This window comes from Salminus brasiliensis, chromosome 1 (genome assembly GCF_030463535.1).
Source record: "Salminus brasiliensis chromosome 1, fSalBra1.hap2, whole genome shotgun sequence".
Classification (NCBI taxonomy): Eukaryota; Metazoa; Chordata; class Actinopteri; order Characiformes; family Bryconidae; genus Salminus; species Salminus brasiliensis.
Window position 1 is genome coordinate 90,774,774 of NC_132878.1, and position 20,582 is coordinate 90,795,355.

General features: G+C 42.0%; 1 protein-coding gene across 1 annotated transcript in view; it reads right to left on the reverse strand.

The window, feature by feature from the left end:
• Positions 1–720: 720 nt before the first annotated feature.
• Positions 721–20,582, reverse strand: part of ntrk1 (neurotrophic tyrosine kinase, receptor, type 1) — a 44,096-nt gene continuing 24,234 nt past the window's right edge. The window contains exons 9-17 of the mRNA XM_072692372.1: positions 18,947–18,964; positions 18,712–18,767; positions 17,975–18,077; positions 14,855–15,019; positions 13,204–13,334; positions 11,670–11,842; positions 7,531–7,771; positions 5,243–5,401; positions 721–906 (exon numbers count right to left, since the gene is read on the reverse strand). Coding sequence (XP_072548473.1) covers positions 721–906; positions 5,243–5,401; positions 7,531–7,771; positions 11,670–11,842; positions 13,204–13,334; positions 14,855–15,019; positions 17,975–18,077; positions 18,712–18,767; positions 18,947–18,964 — 1,232 coding nt within the window. The remainder of the gene's footprint in view (positions 907–5,242; positions 5,402–7,530; positions 7,772–11,669; positions 11,843–13,203; positions 13,335–14,854; positions 15,020–17,974; positions 18,078–18,711; positions 18,768–18,946; positions 18,965–20,582) is intronic.

The window sequence follows — 20,582 nt, forward strand, 5'->3', positions numbered from 1 at the left end:
TGGACTGTATGGATGGACTGTATTGATGGACTGTACAGATGGACTGTATGAATGGACTGTATGGATGGATTGTATGGATGGACTGTATGGATGGACTATATGAATGGACTGTATGGATGGACTGTACAGATGGACTGTATGGATGGACTGTATAAATGTACTGTATGAATGGACTGCACGGATGGACTGTACGGATGGACTGTACGAATGGACTGTATGGACGGGGAGTGAGTGGTGCACTGTGATACAATGTTTACATACTACATCCAACTCAAAAAGCAAGACAGCAGTCCAAGATATGGGCCCTTTAAAGGAAAGGGTTGTCCGGTGCTACTTGAATGGAGCCGATTTGCCTTTTGTTTTCTGACTCAGTCAATCTGCTCTTTCCGGGACGCTGAATTTCTCGATGAATTTGCGCTTCTCGGAAACTGCTGAATACTCGAAGGAATTTTTGCACTTAACTGAGCTCCAAGTGCACGTTCAGATGATCCGCCCTCTTTGTCCTTCCCACAAAAGTAAAGGCCTGATGGATGCTCTGTGGAAGAGACCAAGCATGGCGTAGCAAAGTCAGTGCGGGCAGCTATACAAGCAACAGGGACTCCTGCAGGTTCCTTACTGCTCTTTACAGTTCCTTTGGCTTCGGCTCCGTCTCCATCTCCAACGCTCCACAGAATCCATGTCCTCGACCTGAACATCTGCCAGCTGGGTCGTCCTCTCGGTTCACTCCAAGATGTCCAGGTAGACCGGCGGGTTCTTGACCAAAGCCACCAGGCGGCTGTAGATGTCTTTGATGACGAGACGCTGCTGAGGTTCTCTCTGCCAGCAGCCCTGCATGAGGAGGTGCACCTCTTTGGGACACGTCCGCGGCCGCTCCAGCTCACGGCCTTGCGTGATGCATTCGATCGCCTGCAGAAGAATCAAAGGTTTAGAAAGGTGGAAGAAACCTGAAACCTAAAAAAGATGCTACTCTTCATTATACAGTAGAGCAGGACACAGCCTGACATTTAGTTTTTGATCAATAATTTTTAATTATTTGAGCTTGATCAAGTTATCTACATTTTTCTGCTGCAGTATCAACCAGAATGAACATTTCAGCCGAAAGCATCATGAGTGCAAAAGTGACAACTTACCCCATAGGGTAATTCAATACAGTTTTATGCTGTTTAATGCTTTCTAGCCTACTAGCCGACACTATGTGGACAAAACTATTGGGACACCTGCTCATACAGTAGTATGAGCAGTACAGCCGTTTGGGTGGTTCGTGAGTTTTATCAATAATTTATAAACAGCTCTGACCAGAAGAGAATAGATGGATCCCCCCTGTGAGTCCCAATGTTTCTTCCTCCAGCTCTGAGGGAGTTTTTCTCTGCCACTGTGGCGTTTGGCTGCTCACTGGGGGTCTTAGGTTTCTTAGGTCTTCTTGTCTTTTTACTAATTACTGATTGTGTAAAGCTGTAAAGCTGCTTTGTGACAAAACCAGTTGTGCTATACAAATAAATTTGGTTTGATTTGGTTTTATTCATATTTATCTGCTCCAGAGACTCTTATTATATTGGCAGTACTTCTCTACAGGGACTAGACAGTCTGTGTATGTGTATTAGCACATCTGTGTCAGTAATGGGTGCAACAGTAACAGCTGGGTGTCCACAAACATTTGGATATATAGTGTATACAAAGGGAATATTACAGTACATACAGTAAATACAACAGTGTGAGAAAATGCATAAAAGTAAAAGTAAGTAAATAAGAAAGTAAATTAGACAAGATAAGATAAGTATAAGGTATTTATTTATAATTATATTTGAACAGGTCTAAAAAAGGAGCAGTATGAAATATATTAAATAAATCAGCTAGTAAAATTAATATTTATTAAAAAAAATACCATTAAATTATTTTCCACTACTAAAAAACACCCTTATATAAGAAGCCAACGGGCAGAAGCACTGCAACACTGTACTGAAATAACTGTCCATGGTAATGGACTGTATGCTACAGATTAGGCTAAAGAAACGCTGGAGTACTCTGAAATCTCTATAGGATTATTTATTGAGATGGACACCACCCTGTGTATTATATCGTTTAACAGACCCCCCCACGCTACTGCATCAATCATTGCCACGGACTGATAAGAAAAGTTCTCTCTATGGCCAATGGTCAAACATTAAACAGCCAGTGACTCCAACCCCTGTAGGCATTGTCTCCTACCTAATTGAATGGTATAGTGAGCTCCTGTCAGCACTCCACTACATCATGCCGAAATGGCCTATCAATCACTCCGGTGAATTAACAAAGATCCACATTGACCCTTTCCGAAATTCTCCCGGCCCTCCCAGTGCTAGTCATGGCCAGTCTGTCTGTGACCCTTACAATTAGTCTCCCCATAATGAGATGATTAGCCCTGTCCATTATGAGCCAATGAGAATTAGGTTAACGAGGTTAAACAACATTGGCCCAGGGCGAAGATGAGGCGCAATCGGATTAAAATTGAGTAGATGGGAAAAGTGATCTACCCTGCTCTTGAAAGTGGAGAGGCTTCTCCCCCGTAATGGCGCAGTTGCGGTCACACCCAGAGTCCACTTCTCAGTCACTTCTCTGAAAAGGTCTGGACCACTTATAGTACCTATAAATCTATTGATCCCTCTATCATAAGTGCACAAACTGATCTCTTTCAAAGGGGGATGTTTACAGCTTACATCACTGTCAGACTGCCGCTGCCTTGTGCTTTAGTTCAACACACTTCCACACTGTCCACATTTTTCCAATTCTAAACTTTCATTTTTGTCCAATCTGACACGTGGCCACTTCCCAGAGACTTCCCATAGAGTCATAGCCCAGTTCTGGCCCACATTTACACACCCAGCCCACATACTGCTGTGAAACCCAGCCGGACCCTTACACCATGCTACACCAACAGGAGTCAAGACTTGGGCAAGACATCTAACTCTACATTCTCCTGCCTGTGGAACATGACTCACATGTAAGTTGCTCTGGATCAGAGCGTCAGCTTAGGGCTCAGAGTGGTTTAGGGGTCTAATGCACTACCACTATGGCCCGGAGGTCACGAGTTCGAATCCCAAGCTATTCTGCTTTGCCATCAGTGGCCAGAGTCTCAGTTGGGTGGAAGGTGCTCTACTTTGTTCTCCCCTCCCTTGCCTCTTAAGATCCCTATACTCCATTTACACCCAAAAATGAACACGTCTATTTCAGAGCATCCCTATTAAAGTGATCACAGGCTTGTGTGGTGAGGCTGAGGACTCGCGGCTTTCCTCTGAGCATGTCAGATGCCCAGCAATGCCACATCGGCAGCAGAAAAAAAGGCGGTGTCTGGCTTTGCGTGTATAGGAGGAGACAGGTGCTAAGTCCTTACCCTCCTAGTTTTAAGAGCATTGCAAGTGCTAGGGGGAGCTCCGAACAGGTGGGTTCATTTGGCAGTATCAAATGAGGGGGAGAAAGGGGGATAATTCAACAAACAAATATATATTTTTAAAAAATGACATCAGCTAAATGCAGCTAATGCAAAAGCTATACAAACATTATAATGGTAGGTTGCATTTGTCCCAAGCTTTGGCTCACATTTTACTTCCCATTGTCGTAACTGACCTGTTAGTGCTGTAAATGGTCCACATTTAGCTCAAAAGCTGGCTTTATTGGCCAAATATGTGCACACAAGGAATGTTTTTGGTCGCACAGTAGCTTATAGTGTCCTTGGACACTCGAACTGGGATTACATACAATGTCAAGTGGGCCAATTTATCATTGAAAAAACCCTTTTCTTAAAAAGAGACATGGTTGCATGTAATTCCTATGGCTCCCTATTCTCCCTTTCTGTCCAAAAATGATAATGTCTGTTTCACTGTCCACATATTTCTACACGTCCTTACATTGGTATGTGAGTTAAGCAATACTGGAGGGCATTTCAGAGTCAAAAGCTTCTGACAAACAAACATAGCGACGGTGGAGGAGGTTGTGATATTGTACTTACTACAAAAAAGATGCAAGAGGCAGCGGCTGTAAAAATGCTGTAAAAGGTTTTATCATAAGTCTTTTTTTTCTGTCAGAGCTGCTTATTCGTCATGTCCATATGGCAGTGGTCATGTTTCTCTCGGACTATTGGTTACACTGCCCCCACAATTTCCAGTGATACTGTTCTGTTCAGTCTGTATCCGTAAGCTTTTACAGAACGTGCACAAATACGAAGGAAAAAAGGACACAGAGTACGGACAGAAGGCTTCGGCGCTATCCCTATCCATATTTAACGTTTTTAAGTATAGTTTAGCATAAATTAAATAAATGAGCCTTTAGCTTGCTTTCAGCATCACGTGTAGCCTCTGCCAGAGAAGATTATTATTATTATTATTAATATTATTATTATTATATAAAATGTCCAATAAATGTTTTCAAGAACAAAAAACATGGATTCTTTTTATGTATTTATTTATATGGTGGCCTGAATTAGACTCTTTTTCAGGCCATATGTCACACCCCTCTGATATGAGATGAGCATCTGAAAATGTAGGCCATATTTCTCTAACTACTCCAGCTCAGACTCCACTACCCCACAGTAGGAATGTTGCAAAGTGTGAGTTTCAGCATAAGTTTGCTACAGGTTTGAGTTCCTTCTTTTTTCTACTGATATCAGCCAGATATCAATACCTGGCATTATACCTGGCATTAAAACAGTCTCGCATCTGGTTCAGACATTTCACCAATTTTTCCTACTCTTGGGCTTGGATTGGGTTAGGTCAGCTCCTTTGCCCCTCTGCACTGTTCTTCTTCCTGCATTCATTCATTTAAACAGTCTTTAATCTGCGACTCTGGAGTCACTGACGTCGTTGAATGTCGAGGTCTGCAATGCCAGCATGAAAGCAACATGCTCTGCCTTTGAAACATGATTATATTAATTGAAGGACAACTTCATTCTTGATGTTCTACAGCTTTTCCAGTCATTTCGGAATCACATACATCTCATTCATCATTCTGGACTCTGATTACCCACTGATTTATTACTACTGAAACCCTCGAAGCTGACTAGCACTCTCTTTGTGTTAACTATTGAATTAATATTACCAACAACATTAACTCTGAACCTTTAAACAGTGAAGTAAATCTAATACTATCTGGAATTTGATCTTTACTCTGAACGTTGCAGAAAACAAGAGAAAAAGCTGTTTCCTCTCAGATATCTGTGTGTTGTACGGCTGTAAAGCCACTGTTGGTGCAGGCTGTGAGGGTGGTGATGTACCTCACTGTTGGAGAGCTGGTACCAGGGCTGTTTGCCATAGGTGAAGATTTCCCAGAGGACAACCCCAAAGCTCCAGATATCACTTTCCGTGGTGAACTTTCTGTACATGATGCTTTCAGGCGGCATCCAGCGAATAGGCAGCATGGTTCTGCCTCCGACCTGTGAGAAAGAGAAAGAGAGCGAGAGAGACATAAAGAGAGAGAGAGAGAGAGAGAGAGAGAGAGAGAGAGAGAGAGAAAGAGAGATGTTTTAAATACCGTACCTGAGCATGCACCAGACCTACAGTACCAGCACTCATATGTTATTTGGGTTTGCTTTAGTGCATGAAAATAGTCCAACAGAAATATTAATAAACTGTTCCACAGATATATCAGAATCACACTCAGAAATACTTGTCTGATCCCAGGAGGGGTTCAATAGAACAAATCCATGCTACCTATGACATTTCTCTGTACATGTTAGAGTACAATTCTTAATTATTTAAAATCTAATATAATACAGAAAATGTGCCATGACCTTTGTAGGTAACTCATTTTATCATACTTTAAATAAAGCAATTATTTGATCAGTAAAATATTACTATAGTACTATTTTTCACACTGGATACTAAATAGCTCTACTGTTACTCCTTTGCTGCTGTAGCTGCTGCCTGCATCAGACTCAAAACCCTGACACTGGCCTACAAAGCCCAGACTGGACCAGCCCCTCTGTATTTGATAGCAGTGGTCAAAAGCCGATCAGTACCAGGAGCCCTTCCAGCTTCGAGTGCAGCTCAGCTTGACCCGCCATCCTTTAAGAGCATCGAAGTGGTGGAACGAACATCCCCTGGGTGTCTGAACGGCAAATGTCTTCAACCGCAGACTGAAGACCCTCCTCTTCCAAGACTACAAACCAGCTAAGGATATTTTCTGAGTAAACAGTGAAGCACTTTTGTAAGTCACTCTGGATAAATGTAAACTGTAACTGTACTGTTTGCATACTGTACTGTACTGTAAAGCTGCTATTTTATGACCTATATAAGGCTGAGATGCAGCCTTAGTTTTCAGCCTGTCTAAATGTCTAAAAGTAACAGCAAATGCTGTCGTCAAGAAGATAACTTGCTCTGAGCAGTTCTCAGCTGTTCATTATCAGAGTGAAACGAAGGTGAAAAAGGTCAGATGTATTCAGTGATTACTGGCATTAACCACATACAGTTAAGCACTGCTGCTACATTAGCAATGAAGGATGGTTCACGGCGCAGATGGGAGAAAAAAAAACTTTCTTATTCATGGCCACAAATCACCTATGTATCACATAGGTAGAAGCACATATGACTGTGTAGTTCAGATCTGATTTGAAAACATCAGATCAGGGCCATATTAAGGCAGAAACATCATATTTGAGCCAATTCAATCTGGAAATGTGAACGTTGCCAAGGTCTGGGCATATTCTTCAAGGTTTAAAAAGCATCTCAATTGGCTTATTACAAAGCTGTGTGCAAGAATGTCATGAATGTCTAAAACTGCATGAATGCATAATTCCATATGCGCTGATGTCCTCACTTCTGTTCTTCAATGTGAAAAATCACCGGGCCTCATTCAGCAGTGTCTTCTTAAAAAAATTCTTTAAAAAAGATTGATGATGTTTTTAAAGCGCAGACTCTGAATGGTGGAGCCCACTGTCCTTATCAAACTGAACAAATCCCGGACAAGAAAACACTGGTGAATGTCAGAATCTTCAGTGAGCGTTAGTGAGGTCAGGATGTTGTATGATCACCACCCCACCTCATTCCCAAGTCCTTTACTCAACCCAAAAGTATTGGATGGAGCACCATCAATCCAGTGAACACAGTTCTGCCACTGCTCCACAGCTCAATGCTGGGGGGCTTTATACCCCTCTATAGCCCACGCCTGGCATTAGGCAGCATGGTGCCAATAGGTTCATGCTTATCTGCTCCAGAGAGTCCTATTCTATTGGCAGATCTTCTCTACAGAGACTAGACAAGCTGTGTGTGTGTGCATTTGTACATATGTGTAAGCAATGGGTGCGACTTAAATAAGCTAAATGCATTCTTTAGCGGGGTGTCCACAAACAATTGGACATGCAGTGTATTTTTGGTTTAGCCTTTCTTGTGTCCTCTCTTGTAAAAAAACAAAATATGGCACCCAAACACTTGGATGAAATTTCAGGAAGATGATGATCAGCACACATTCAACCAGGTGTGTGCAAACTTTTGACTGATACTGTATAGGGCACACAGATTTCACCCACACTCCCTAAGTTAAAGGTTTGTTTGAAGTTGGACCAACCCTGTAGTAATCAGTGCTGTAGATGTCTCTGGACATGCCAAAGTCTCCGATCTTGACCACCAGGCCTTCCCCCACCAGGCAGTTCCTAGTGGCAAGGTCCCTGTGCACGAAGTGGAGTGAGGCCAGGTACACCATGCCCGAGGCGATCTGGGCAGCTATCTGAAGCATCTGCGGCAGGGTCAGCTGACCCATCGGTGGCATCTTCACCTCGTCCAGGATCCGAGCGTCTGGACCGTGAGCCCTGAGCAAAGGAGACAATTTATACTTATTAAAAAGAGGAGAGTGTAGAGTTCACAGCATTCCCTGGAATGATGGCGCTCCATCCAACATCTTTGGCATATGTTAGAGTGGAGCTTGAGATCCAGAACTGATCATTTCATCAATCAGTACCTGACCTTACTGAGGCTTTAGTGGCTGATAGCAATCAAATCCTCACAGCATTTTCCAACACTTAGTAGAAAGCCTTCTAAAAACATCAGAGGCTGTTACTGAAGCAAAGTGGGGACAAACTGCCTATTAACATATATGGACAAAAGTATTGGGACAGCTGTTCATTCATTTCTTCTGAAATCAAGGGTATTAAAAAAGAGGGATGTCTAGGGATTTTTAGAACATTGCTCTGAGGATTTGATTGCATTTAGCAATAAGATCAGTAGTGAGGTCAGGATGTTGGATAATCACCACCCCACATCATCCCTAAGTCCTTAACTCATCCCAATAGTATTGGATGGAGCAGCACCTTTATTCCAGAGAACACAGCTCCACTGGCCCACAGCTCAATGCTGAGGGTCTTTATACACCTCTAGCCCACACCTGGCATTAGACATGGTGCCAATAGGTCCATGTTTATCTGCTCCAGAAAGTCCTATGTGAGCTGTGTGTATGTGCATTTGCACACCTGTGTCAGCAATGGGTGCGACTTTAAGTAGCTAAATGCATCCATTAGTAGGGGCGTCCACAAACATTTGAACATTGCCTTGAGGAGATGTCAACAAATGTACTGCCATGGATTGAATTGTGGATCTGGTCGAGGACTGTTCTCTCAGATCCAATCATCTTCAGTCTGGTCATGGCATGTGTGACTACACACTCCTGAAGTGAAGGTGGAAAATCTGCAGTATCTAATGCTTATAGTGTCATAGCTAGGTTGAGCGTGGTCCACAACCAAAAATATTCAGCCAGGAACAGCTCTTTTTCCACCAGACGGTCCACCAGTTTAAGGGCTACTAAGAAGAACATCAACAGATAGGCTATAATATGTAACTGTACACCAGCAAGGTGGTGCTACACAGCTACAGCTACAGCTGTTTCTAATAAAGTGGCTGGTGAGTGCACGCTCCAGTCATGGTTTGACTTTCAAGCTTAAAGTACATAATAACACAGAGGAGATACTACTGGAACTCAGTTCAGCCAGGATATGGTGCTCCATCAGCTGGCAGACTCACCACAGCCATGACCATGTGTGCAACTTCTGATAGACTATTCATGTACTGCAATACATCACATTTAGCAAGTGAGACAAGCTCTTCCAACCAAAGTGAGCCATTTTGTGTTCCATCCTCTAATGCTATAAAGTCACTCTTGTCATGTTCGGGCTCCAGAGCGCAAAGCCCCTCTCCATTCATCCTAATATCTGCGCCTATCCACTCTGTCACTCTCCGGCCTTTCCATGTGGTTGAGAGGGTCCCAGTGTGATTACTATTAGTTTATCAGGCAGGTGGCAGGAGAACAGCAGCTGCTGCTCAGACTGGAGACTCCATCCATGGACTATCTACTGGAAATGTGATTTCCACTCCCAATCTGGCCTCCCCACCACCTGGCGGACCAGCTCCTTGCGCACTGGATGTGTCACTGAGACTCCACTGTGCTGGACATATGGCCTTTTTCTATTCACATTGTCCAGCAGGCCTGTGGTTCTGAGAACTTTTCATCATCTTTAAGAAGATGAAGACAGCCTTCAGTGTACAGCGGGCTGCGCTATGGGAAGATGGATTTGGACAGAGTTGGGTAGATGCACTCAGTCGCACTTGCAGTTCTTCTGTTACTGCTCTGTAAACTCTCTGCTCTGGTACATGTAAATATATCTACATTTTAATGGGGGATGCACAGGTTTTTTCGTAAGAAGTCAAATTTGTGCAATTATACAAACCGTTAAGCTCATCAACGTTGTAAAAATCCTTCGCATTTAATACAAAATTCATGCGTTTCATTCTATCGGAGATTATTCATCCTTCATCCTGATTGGTGCCTTTGTTGTTAGAAGGCTCCTCCCCTACACCAATCATAATGAGCTTATATTTAACGCAACACTATTTCGCCAATTGATCATACATGTGGTGGACTGGCAACTGGGGTAAAGTCAAGCTGCGAAAGTGAAGCGTTGATTCCACCGTTTAACAGAGTGACCAAAATGGTTAGAATGGTGGGCAATTCTGTGGAGGGAGACCCTCACCCTTATACTCTAGATATGCTATCAAAAAGCCAATGGTCACATCAGTATGTGTAAAATAAAAATCCCCCCAAAAAGAGGCTTGAGGCTTGAGGAAGACAGCAATCTGAAGTTTGGGGGATCAAGAAAGGAATTTATAACAATATTCACCATATGGACAAAAGTATTGGGACACTTGCTCATTGTTTGTTTCTTCTGATATCAAGGGCATTAAAATAAATATCCTGCTTTGGCTGGAGTAACTGTCTTTACTGTCCAGGGAAGGCTTTCTACTATTGTGAGGTTTTATTGCATTCAGTGACAATAGTGTTACTGTGGGCCTCCTCTTTACAGCCCACGCCTGGCATTAGGCAGCATGGCCAGTAGGTTCATGTTTATCTGCTCAAGAGAGTCCTAGTCTATTGGTTGTACTTCTCTACAGGGACTAGACAAGCTATGTGTGTGCATTTGCACATCTGTATGAGCAATGGATGCAACCTAAAGATTTGGACGTACAGTGTACCTCTAGAGCTGCTGGTTAATAGCATGGACATTGAGCTGTGAGAGGGGTCTACCAGATTATAGTAGATAATTCCAACCCTTCCAAACCCAAAATAAACACAGTACCACCCTCCAGATGATCTGGTTAGGGTGTCTGAATTACATGTTTCTCGTTGCCTCACTTAGCCTAATGATTCTGGCTGATTTTCTGTCACCGCCATTCTCACAGCAGGTTTATTCTGAAGTTTTGCCAGAATAAGAAGCACTTTGAGATTGGAGATTAGAGACTGTGGCTGCCAATCATTATATTGCAAATGGTTCCCAGTATCACATTGTCTCTATTTTTGTGAACTTAGAAAGTTGGATCTCGTCATTACAAATATGCAGAAATCTCCACATATGAAGGCTTCCGAACAGTTGAAAGTAATTGTTGTAACTTTTCTGGTTGAAAACCCAACAAAATTGCGCCACTGCTGTTTAATCCTTTGTAAAAGCGGATCCGAAGACGATCTGAGAGCGCGGCCGGCACAATGCTAATATATTTTAATAGACTGTGCTAAAGTTCTTTTGACGTGCTTCTTTGATGGAGGCTTTGTCTGCTTTAACTAATCATCTCCAGTACTTCGGGTCTATTAACACACTTGCTAATGGCTCCGTATTCTATAAGGTGTGCAGCAATTCACTTCCATGCAGAAGACTGGTGAAATTGGTCAAAGAACATCTGCCTGCTGTCTGTCAAAACTGTAAGAGGACCGAGTGTGCTGTTAGACAAGCCGCAACATCAATGCTGGTTATGTGAGGCTGGACAGTGCCCTGGCCATGCTAATACAGTGTTATCCTTTGTGGCTTGTAAGATGAGGCAGTGGGATGTGCTCATGACCTTTGGCCAATGCACTGACCCAAGAAACCAGCACATGTGTCATGGATTATAGCATGCTGTAATTCTCCCATGCGGCCTTTAAAGAGAAAACAAAAGGCCACCATTAAATGCACTGTTATAGAGAATATATTGATGGAATTCCTTCTTTAATTTTAATAAACTGATGATATAAATGATATCACTAGAGTAGAGTGACTTTTGTGGTGAGGGCTGAGCTGATCTGCACCAGGAAATGTGTCTAAACCATCTGGCATATGGTTCATATACAGCACACATTAAAAGAGATTAGTGTGTAGAACTGACCGACGCTTTCCGTTTGCAATCACTGACCTGAGGAAGCGGTTGAGATCACCATGCCTCATGTACTCAAACACCATGGCAAGAGGCTCTCCATCTGTACACACTCCATAGAAGCGGACGATGTGCTCGTGCTGGAGAACGGTCAGGAGCTCGGCCTCTCGCTGGAAATCCTGACGAGTCGACTCATTTGCGTCTTTCAGCGTCTGGTCAGGAAACACAACAACACAGACTTGTTGTGGCAAATGAAACACTGGTGGTCAAGACATTGCGCTGCCAAATGCACTGGCAGATTTGTTGCGACAATTGGAGCAAATAAAGCTGCAGGAACATGTTTTCTTATTAATCAACAAATACTGCATTACTAGTAACTAAACAAGTCCTGAGTGACGTGACGAATCATATGTAGTGAGTAGCAATGTAGGAATTCACGACAGACCAACACTCTGCAAAAAAATACCACCTGAAACAGTCCAATAGACAAATGGCCCTAGTAAGAAGCTGATGAGGATTTGATCATTTGTTCTTCAATTGAATAAAAGTCTAACCTCAAGTTCAGCAACTTTATCTTTATGTCTCTTATGTCTTGCCACAACTTTTTGGGTGGACTTTGTGTGGACTCTGGGTGGACTTTGGGTGGACTTGTACTTTTCAGAGTCTGCAGCTCTGATTTTTGTCTTTTTTTTGAAGTACCAATGTCCATTTTTTTTCACATACATTACCATGAAGATTGTTTGATGGACATGTATGACCAATACCACAGTGGCGATTATGAATAGTACTTCATTACACTTTTTGCATGATGTTGTGTCGATATCACAACGTTCTGGCTCATAGTGTACTGCATGACATTAGCCAGCTTCAGTCATAGGAGAGACACTGGAAAGTCTCTAATCCATCCTTGAATCTCTTGTAAGTAACCAAATTGTACTTCATGTATGAGGTCATTACTAGCTATATTATTTGGACAAAAGTATTGGGACACCTTCACAAACCTTCAAAGATGGACAATAAAGTTTTATATTCTATTCTATTTCATTATGTTCTAGTACGCCTATAGGACACTACTAAATTCTAGTAAACCCTTAGACATTAATATGGCTCTAACAGCAGGTCTAGAGCTCTGCAGTTATTGAGTCAGCAGGCCGCCTGACCCCGTTCTGTAGCTTTATGTGGTCTGACACTTGATGGCTGAGTTGCTCTCTGTTGTTCCACTGTTCGATTATTTGGTGGAAGATCTAGGAGGGGGGACATTTCACCAGCTGACTTGTTGTTGCTGCAGCGGTGTCTTTTATTACATACAGAACCATGCTGGAGTTCAGTGAGCTCTTCTGAACCTCCCGTTCTGAACCCTCTTTCACTAATGTGTGTAAGAAAGACAGACTGCATGACTAGGGGGTTGATTTTATACACCTGTAGCAATGAAACTGAATGAAACACACAAATTCCATGATTAACAGGTGTGTCCCAATACTTTTGTCCATATAGGGTATATAAGCAGGCTTGTGTGGTCTATGCAAATGAACAATCTGAGAATACCATGAAAAACAAGCAATGTGGAAGGTACCTTGATAGCCACCAGCATCTTGTCAGTGTCTGGACAGAGGTTGGCGCACTCAGCTAGGTAAACTTTCCCAAATGCTCCTTCTCCCAGCTCCCACTTCAGCATGATGTCCTGCCTTTTAATGTGCTGAACACCTGAAACAGCCATGGTCATGGTCATTTGTGTTATTTACAGTGTGAAAGTCTGAAAGCCTCACGGAAACTGAAATCCATGACTGCATGAGTACTAAGCCTGTAGGTATACGGTAACAGTGTGCATGATTAAAGTAGACCTTATTAGTAATTGTCCAGTATTTAAACATACTTCTCCAATTCTCTGTCCTCCTGATGTTAACTGGGTGGTCTTCATTTTGGTTAGATCTTGCCTAAGCTTTACCCGTACTGATCACAAGGCTAATGTTTCTTGTCCATCTTGCATAGCTCTTCTCAGAACAGGACATTCCCAGACAGCTAACTGCAGCACAGCTTTTGTCTACTTGGATTAATCACAGCATAAACATAAATGAAGTATGAATGCAATGATTTGTCTCTATAAAGATCAGATTTGTCTATAAAGTGTTTTTGCAGCACTGTTACTAAAGCCATACTATTTTGGACACATTGGAAGGACATTTTTTAGTGGAGGCATACATACAAACATAGTCAGGATATCCTGGAGGAACACTGTCTACTACTTTAAGCACTACAATCACCAAACATTACCTATTGTGACCATTCAGTCAACACCCAGGAACATGGGTTATCTGCTGGTGATCTTCAGGTTTGCTTAAAGTTTCATCCAGAATCAGACATTTTGGCTAAATGGAGATGTAGGCTAAAAAAATAAATCTCCAGGCTTGTGGATAGCTCTGCTAGAGTGGCATTGAGTCTTGGACAGAAGAATGCTAATCAATTTTCTTGCATTAGAGATTGCAGTGATCTGATACCAGGTGTTGTGATCGGGCTGATAACAGCAGAAAATACTGGGTATCAGAGGAAGACAAAAAAGCTAGAGCCTGAAACAGCCCACACTCACACTGTTTGAGTCAGTGGCCCTGATCTGGAATCAGCCTGTGGTCTTTTAAATGGCACTGGATAGGACTATAGCCACTAATGAAACAACTGATCTTAGAGCAGTGTTACATTTACATTTATGGCATTTAGCTGACACTGTTATCCAGAGCAACTTACAAGGTTACTTGTATTACAGATGTGGGCCAATGTAGTGTTAGGAGTCTTGCCCAAGGACTCTTATTGGTGTAGCGCAGCATAGTCACCCAGACCGGGAATCGGACCCTAGTCTCCCACATGGTGTGGCAGCTCACTGGCTTGTAGTGCATTATCTGTTGCACCACACCAACCACTGACTCTACAACTCTGGATAAATATGGCCCAGTGTTTATGTAGTCTTAGTATGAAAACCTACAGTACTGTCAGATGCTCACCTTAAGGGAAGTGATTCAATTAAAAACAATCCGTATCGGCTGGTCCTTAAGGTTGCAATATCGGTATCAGAAAAGAAATGCAGGTATCGTAGTGCCTCTAATCCACAGAACTTTAATATGGTCTTAAAACCTCAAAACTTTACCATCTTATGGTGATCTGTACACACACTGAGATCCTCAGCTTTTTCTTCTGTTCTATCTTTTGTTTTTTCCTAAAATCTTTATACTCACACATGTCTTTGTCTTTGATGATTCCACAGAAATACTGAGGGTTCTCCACAAAGCTGGACAGCCCAGAGTCCAGCATGCCTTCATCTGAGGATGGGGGACTGGCACCAAAGTTCATGAAGCGGAGAGAGACGGCGAGGTCGTCTTCAGTGCCTAGAACAGATGACCCTGTTGACATACAACAAGAGACGTACGAAGACGGTGGCTTCTCTTGTAACCAAATGCAAACGACACACACCTCATTTTTTCCATGCCACCCGAAAATGTTGCTCATTTTATGGCCATTTAAATGCAGAGGCCAAATTCCATCTGTATCCAATCTAATTCACTAATGGTGAATATGATGGTGAATGGTTGTCTTGAGCTAAACTAGTCAACCAGCAGAGACTAGTGAATCTGTTTTTTATTCAGCAGACTCAGCAGGTTTATGCTATAGGTTTGCACTGGAGCTTTACAGCTAATGGAATGAGCAATGTGTAAACTGCATGTCTAATTCGTCAAACACTGACCTCCAACCACGTCTCACGTCTCCAACCACGACTCCTTTATGTGGTTTCCAACACTGCATATTGTGCTGCATAGCTAAAAACAGTAGTAACTACTGTTAAGCCTTAATTTTGCCTTAATGCTCAACTTTAAATGGTGGAGATGTTCATGCTTTTCCCATTGACTAGCTCTGAGATGTAGAAGACTAAGCTAGACCTCCACCATATTTTACAGTAAGGTCTTCGCAGGTCTTTGTGGATGTGAAATCTGGACAATAAAAGGATGGACAGAAATAATATTGATGCCTTCCAGTTTTGGTCTTGGAGTAGAATTCTGAGAGCAACGTGGATTGCAAAGACAACAATGGATCTTTTACCAAATCGAGATTCAGATACTGAAAACTGAAATACTGATACTGTTCTCCCTCCTGCCATCAGGAAGATGGTACCTCAGCATCCGGTCCAACACGACCAGACTCTGCAATAGCTTCTTCCCCCAAACCATCAGACTTCTCAACTCAACTCAACTTCTGAACTGATATCTTTTCTGTTACATGCACACTCTTTCTCTCTCTCTCCAACCATTTACCCCAGATAAAATGGGAAGCATTTCTGCACAAAGCATTTCCACTAATAACCTTACTACCTCACTGGACTCAATATTTATTACACACTGCAGAGTTTGCACACTACCGCCAATTATTTATTATTCTGTCTGTACTGTGTTGTGTTGTCTGTCTGCACTTGTATTGTGTTGCACTTGTGTTCTGTATGCACTGTCTATGTTGCTCCATGGTCCTGGAGGAACGTTGTTTCGTTTCACTGTGTACTCTGTATGTAGTTGAAATGACAATTATTCAAAGTATACATATTCAAAGGACATTTTCCAGCAGTGCAGGCCATAAGCATTAAAAAGGTTGGTGACAAAAGAAAAAAGAGAACATCCAACAACAGCAAGTCTCACATTGGTCTCAAACAGGACCATGAGGAGTTGGTCCTGAGACTATGAGGAGATCTTCGGCTATTGATCACATCCATGGGTTGACGACACATGTCAGGTAAGAGGAAATTGTATAAATTTGACTTTCACCAAACTAATCATTTAAAAAGATGACCGACCAGCTAAGGTTTCTGAGTTCACTAGACTCCCTCAATCACGCAGAGATTCAGAGAACATGGTGGGGGGAGTAAAACTGGAGGGAGGCAATCAGGTCCACTTAGCTTCTTTGTGAGTGAAACAAGTGGGGCCAGAAAAGCCCTGGCTCCATCACTCTTCTTTAATGGCCAGCGCGAGACCGGCACTGCTCGTGCTATTTACTTTTGCAAACTGTAATTAAGACCTGGCAGGACTTTCGCTAGGCTGTTAGGCTGACACTGTGCAAAGTTACAGCCCCGACGGAAACCATATAGCCTATCACCTCCTCCTGCGCTTTACTGAAAAGCAACACAATGCCCAGCCACATAGCTCACGTTTCTAACGCTGAAAGGTGTTTTGGTGGTGTCTTTTTTTCTAGGCTAGCGTCTTTTTTTCTTTCTTAAATCTTGGTTCTTAGCTCTTGTCACAGTGAACTGAAATCTAGAACGCTGAGCAATCACAAATGCCTTTAAATAAGGTCTTCAGAGATGTTCTGTAGCCTTCGTAGAGATGCTTCACATTTCTGCCACATTTCTGAAATCCTTGTGTTCTAATGCTGCAGTTCATAAAGTACAGTATTCAGAGAAGAGACACGGCCATGGAAAATATACACTACATATTCAAAAGTTTGTGGACATTCCCTGTACCCTTGATTGTGAAAAACAATATATGGTAGGTGTCCCTATACCTTTGCTTCTTTAGCTTAGCACTGGAGCTACTAGGCTAATGTAGCTAACAAGCAAAGGAAGCTATGTAGCACCACTTGCCATAGCATGTAGCACCACTTGCCAAAGGACAAACTATATACTCCAGGCTTTTGTCCACCTTTAAAGAAACCAGATACCAAAACACATGAAGCCTATTCATGCTAAAGTGAAGTTGCTGTTTGACCAACATGACCAATCTGGTCCATCAATATAATCAGCTTGACCATAGTTGACCAGCATGGTTGTCATAACTATACTAGTTGACCAGCATGAGCACAGCTGTTAACCAGCATGACCAAGCTGGTTCATCATTATGAATAGCTTGACCATACTGTATGACTAGAATGGCCAGTAAGACCATCATGACCATACGTTTTGACCAGCATTACCACACTTGTCCACATGTCTGACTAGCTTGAACTGGTCAGCCAGCTTGACCAGGTTGATGACCAGCTTGGCCAAGTTGCTCATAGACCAGCTAGTCTATCAAATCCATCAAAAGGCCTACACCACCAGCATGGGGTTTATTTTTGCCCTGCATGACCACCATTTCAACCACCCTGACCACCAAGAAAGACCTGCTTAGGCCATCCAAATCCAGCTACCAGCAGAAGTTGGTCCTAGCTGGATGTTTCAGCTGGAAAAAGTGTGTAGATTTCTTCTGAATTATCATTTTGAAATGACCTGAATTACTGATTACATCACTAAAAGCAGGCACACTAATGCCTCTGATAGAGCTGGCCCTTAGTTAGAGTTCTGCATCGAAGTGCAGCACTGGAGTGAAGTCAAGACTTACGGTGGATGCCAAACTTGGAGTGCTGCCCGCACTTATTGATTACCAGCACCATGATGAGGAGGAACGTGCAAGCGAATACAGCGAGGCCTACAGCAACAGACACCTGCAAACAGAAACAATCAAGCTAGCACTGATGTAGGGCTGTCACTGTCCATTATATTAGGACTGGAGTCATCTACTGATTATCTTGATGTCAATAGAAGCAATAATTCATCTGCACATAAAGGCAAATAAATCTTCATCTCTCTGGCTCTGTTTTATACTGTAAGAAACACCTATTAGCTAACACTTTACCATGAGGATACATGATATAGCCTTAAGGCATGCGTTATGTTATGTGTGAGAAATCAATAATTCATGAAATTCATGCAACATATGAAATGCTTCATAAGCAATATCTTAATGTAATAACTGAGGCAATCAATTGTACGGGAGTTTATACACCGTATGGACAAATGTATTGGGACACACCTCTTAATCATTAAATTCAGGTGGTTTATTCAGTCCCATTGCCACAAATGTCTAAAATCAAGTGCCTAGCCATGCAGTCTGCCTATACACACGTTAGTGAAAAAATGCATCTTGAAGCCCAACCCATCAAATAATTCATTATGATTCATAAATAATCAAATCAACTGCCCAGGTTGAATGTATTAATAACGGTAGGCCTACACTGATGCCCAATCACTGAGGAGCCATCCTTTCTCTATAAGAATCAGTTGCCGTCCTCCTCTTACCCCGAACAGCCTGCTTTCCAGCTTCTCTGTGACATCCGTTGAATTGGTGGGAGCTGCTAGAAAAAAAGAAAAGCTCTTTGTCAGGCACCGAGATGAGAGCAACCGCAGTTCAGCCACACTTCAACATTCAAAATTTCCAAATGGAAATGTAGCTGAAGAGTCTCTTAACATACAGTTCTGATATGAGAGCTTCAGATATAATGGATTAGAAAATAATTGAATTCAAAGGACTTACTTGGAGCATTGGTTAACACTGGGAGGTGTCGGGGAAGAAGAAAAAACAAGATTAATACATGAAATAATTACTAGGCCTACTTATAATTACCCTTATAATAACCCTGTGTAATTCTAATGCACTTCATCGGTTCCAGAGATAGACAGGGAGAAAAGTCTTAAAAAACTATAGTTGACTTGGGGTTTAATTTAAGGTAAGACAAGCTTGTACTGTAGTGTACAATAGTGTATTTAATGTAAAATACATAGCAGGGAAGTGTATATACAGTTCAAGGTGTTCTCTGCAGTCTTTCAGGTCAATTGTAGACCACTGTAGATATTTATTTCTTTGTATTTAGCCCAGAAATGCTGTTCAAATTACAGTTTTCACATTTCTGACTGTACCAGATTTGTATTAGTAAGTAGAAAATAAAATCTTATGATCTGATATTAATAAAAAGTAATTCTCCAGTATACCGCCCTGTTTTTGTTTTTTTTAATCACTTTTTAATTATATATGTAACTATATCACAATTACAAATTACAATTACATTTATTAAGTATGGAAAAGTACCTACACACTTCTGATTTAAAAACCATTACACCAAATACATTTATTGCATCTTGCAGACATTGACTGATCAGCCATAACATTAAAACCACCTGCCTAATTATTTTTGTTGGTGCCCCTTGTGCCGCTAAAACAGCCCTAGGCATTCGAGGTATGGACTCCACAAGACCTCTGACAGTGCCCTGTGCTATCTGGCACATTTAAGTCCTGAACCTTATGAGGTTGGACCTGACAACTCATGGATCACATCAATGAACCTTAGGTGGCCATGACCCTGTCGCAAGTTCAATGATTAAGATTGTCTTTTCTTGGAGCACTTTTGGTAGGTACTGACCACTGCATACCAGAACCACACAAGACCTGCCTAAAGTTTTGGAGATGTTCTGACCCATCACAATTTGGTTCTTGTCGAAGTGGCTCAGATTCTGAAACACCACCTTTAAGTGCAATTGTGACTGTTGTCATGGCTGATCACTGTATAATGTGTTCGTGTTATGAAGGGAAGTGACTTTTACCTCTTATTACCAAGAGTTTACTGACACTTTGCGGACGTGTCTAATTTAGAGCATTATCTACTAAGAACTTCCAAACAAATAAACACAGGCATCTGTTTTGGCTCATGCGCTTTATCATTCGGCAGCCTGTTTAGCTTGATAAAGATTCAGACTTGGAATTCAAAAAAAGGGATCATTACCCTTCCAGAACATCACTGATTATTTAGACATTATAAGGTCATTATTTTGACTTTTTGTTTCCAGACATGTTTATCTTCAGCTCGGGGTTCCAGCTGTATTTCCCTTCTGTTTCGCAGGCATTTGGAGAGCGTGTGACACTGTAAAATCCCTGTTTAATTCCATCCTGGGCAGGAAACTGGGTGATTTGGCTGAGCTGGCAGCTAATTTTCAGCTTGGGGTGAACAAATACTTCTTCCAGTATTTTGTACTTTGTTGGGAAACTCCTTTTAAAACTGCAATCAAATGTATTCAACCCTCATAGCAAACAAGGTTTATTATGTACAATCTTTCAGATGTTTGCAATAAACCAATCCCAATTTAAATATCTTAACAACACTAACAGAACAAGTGCT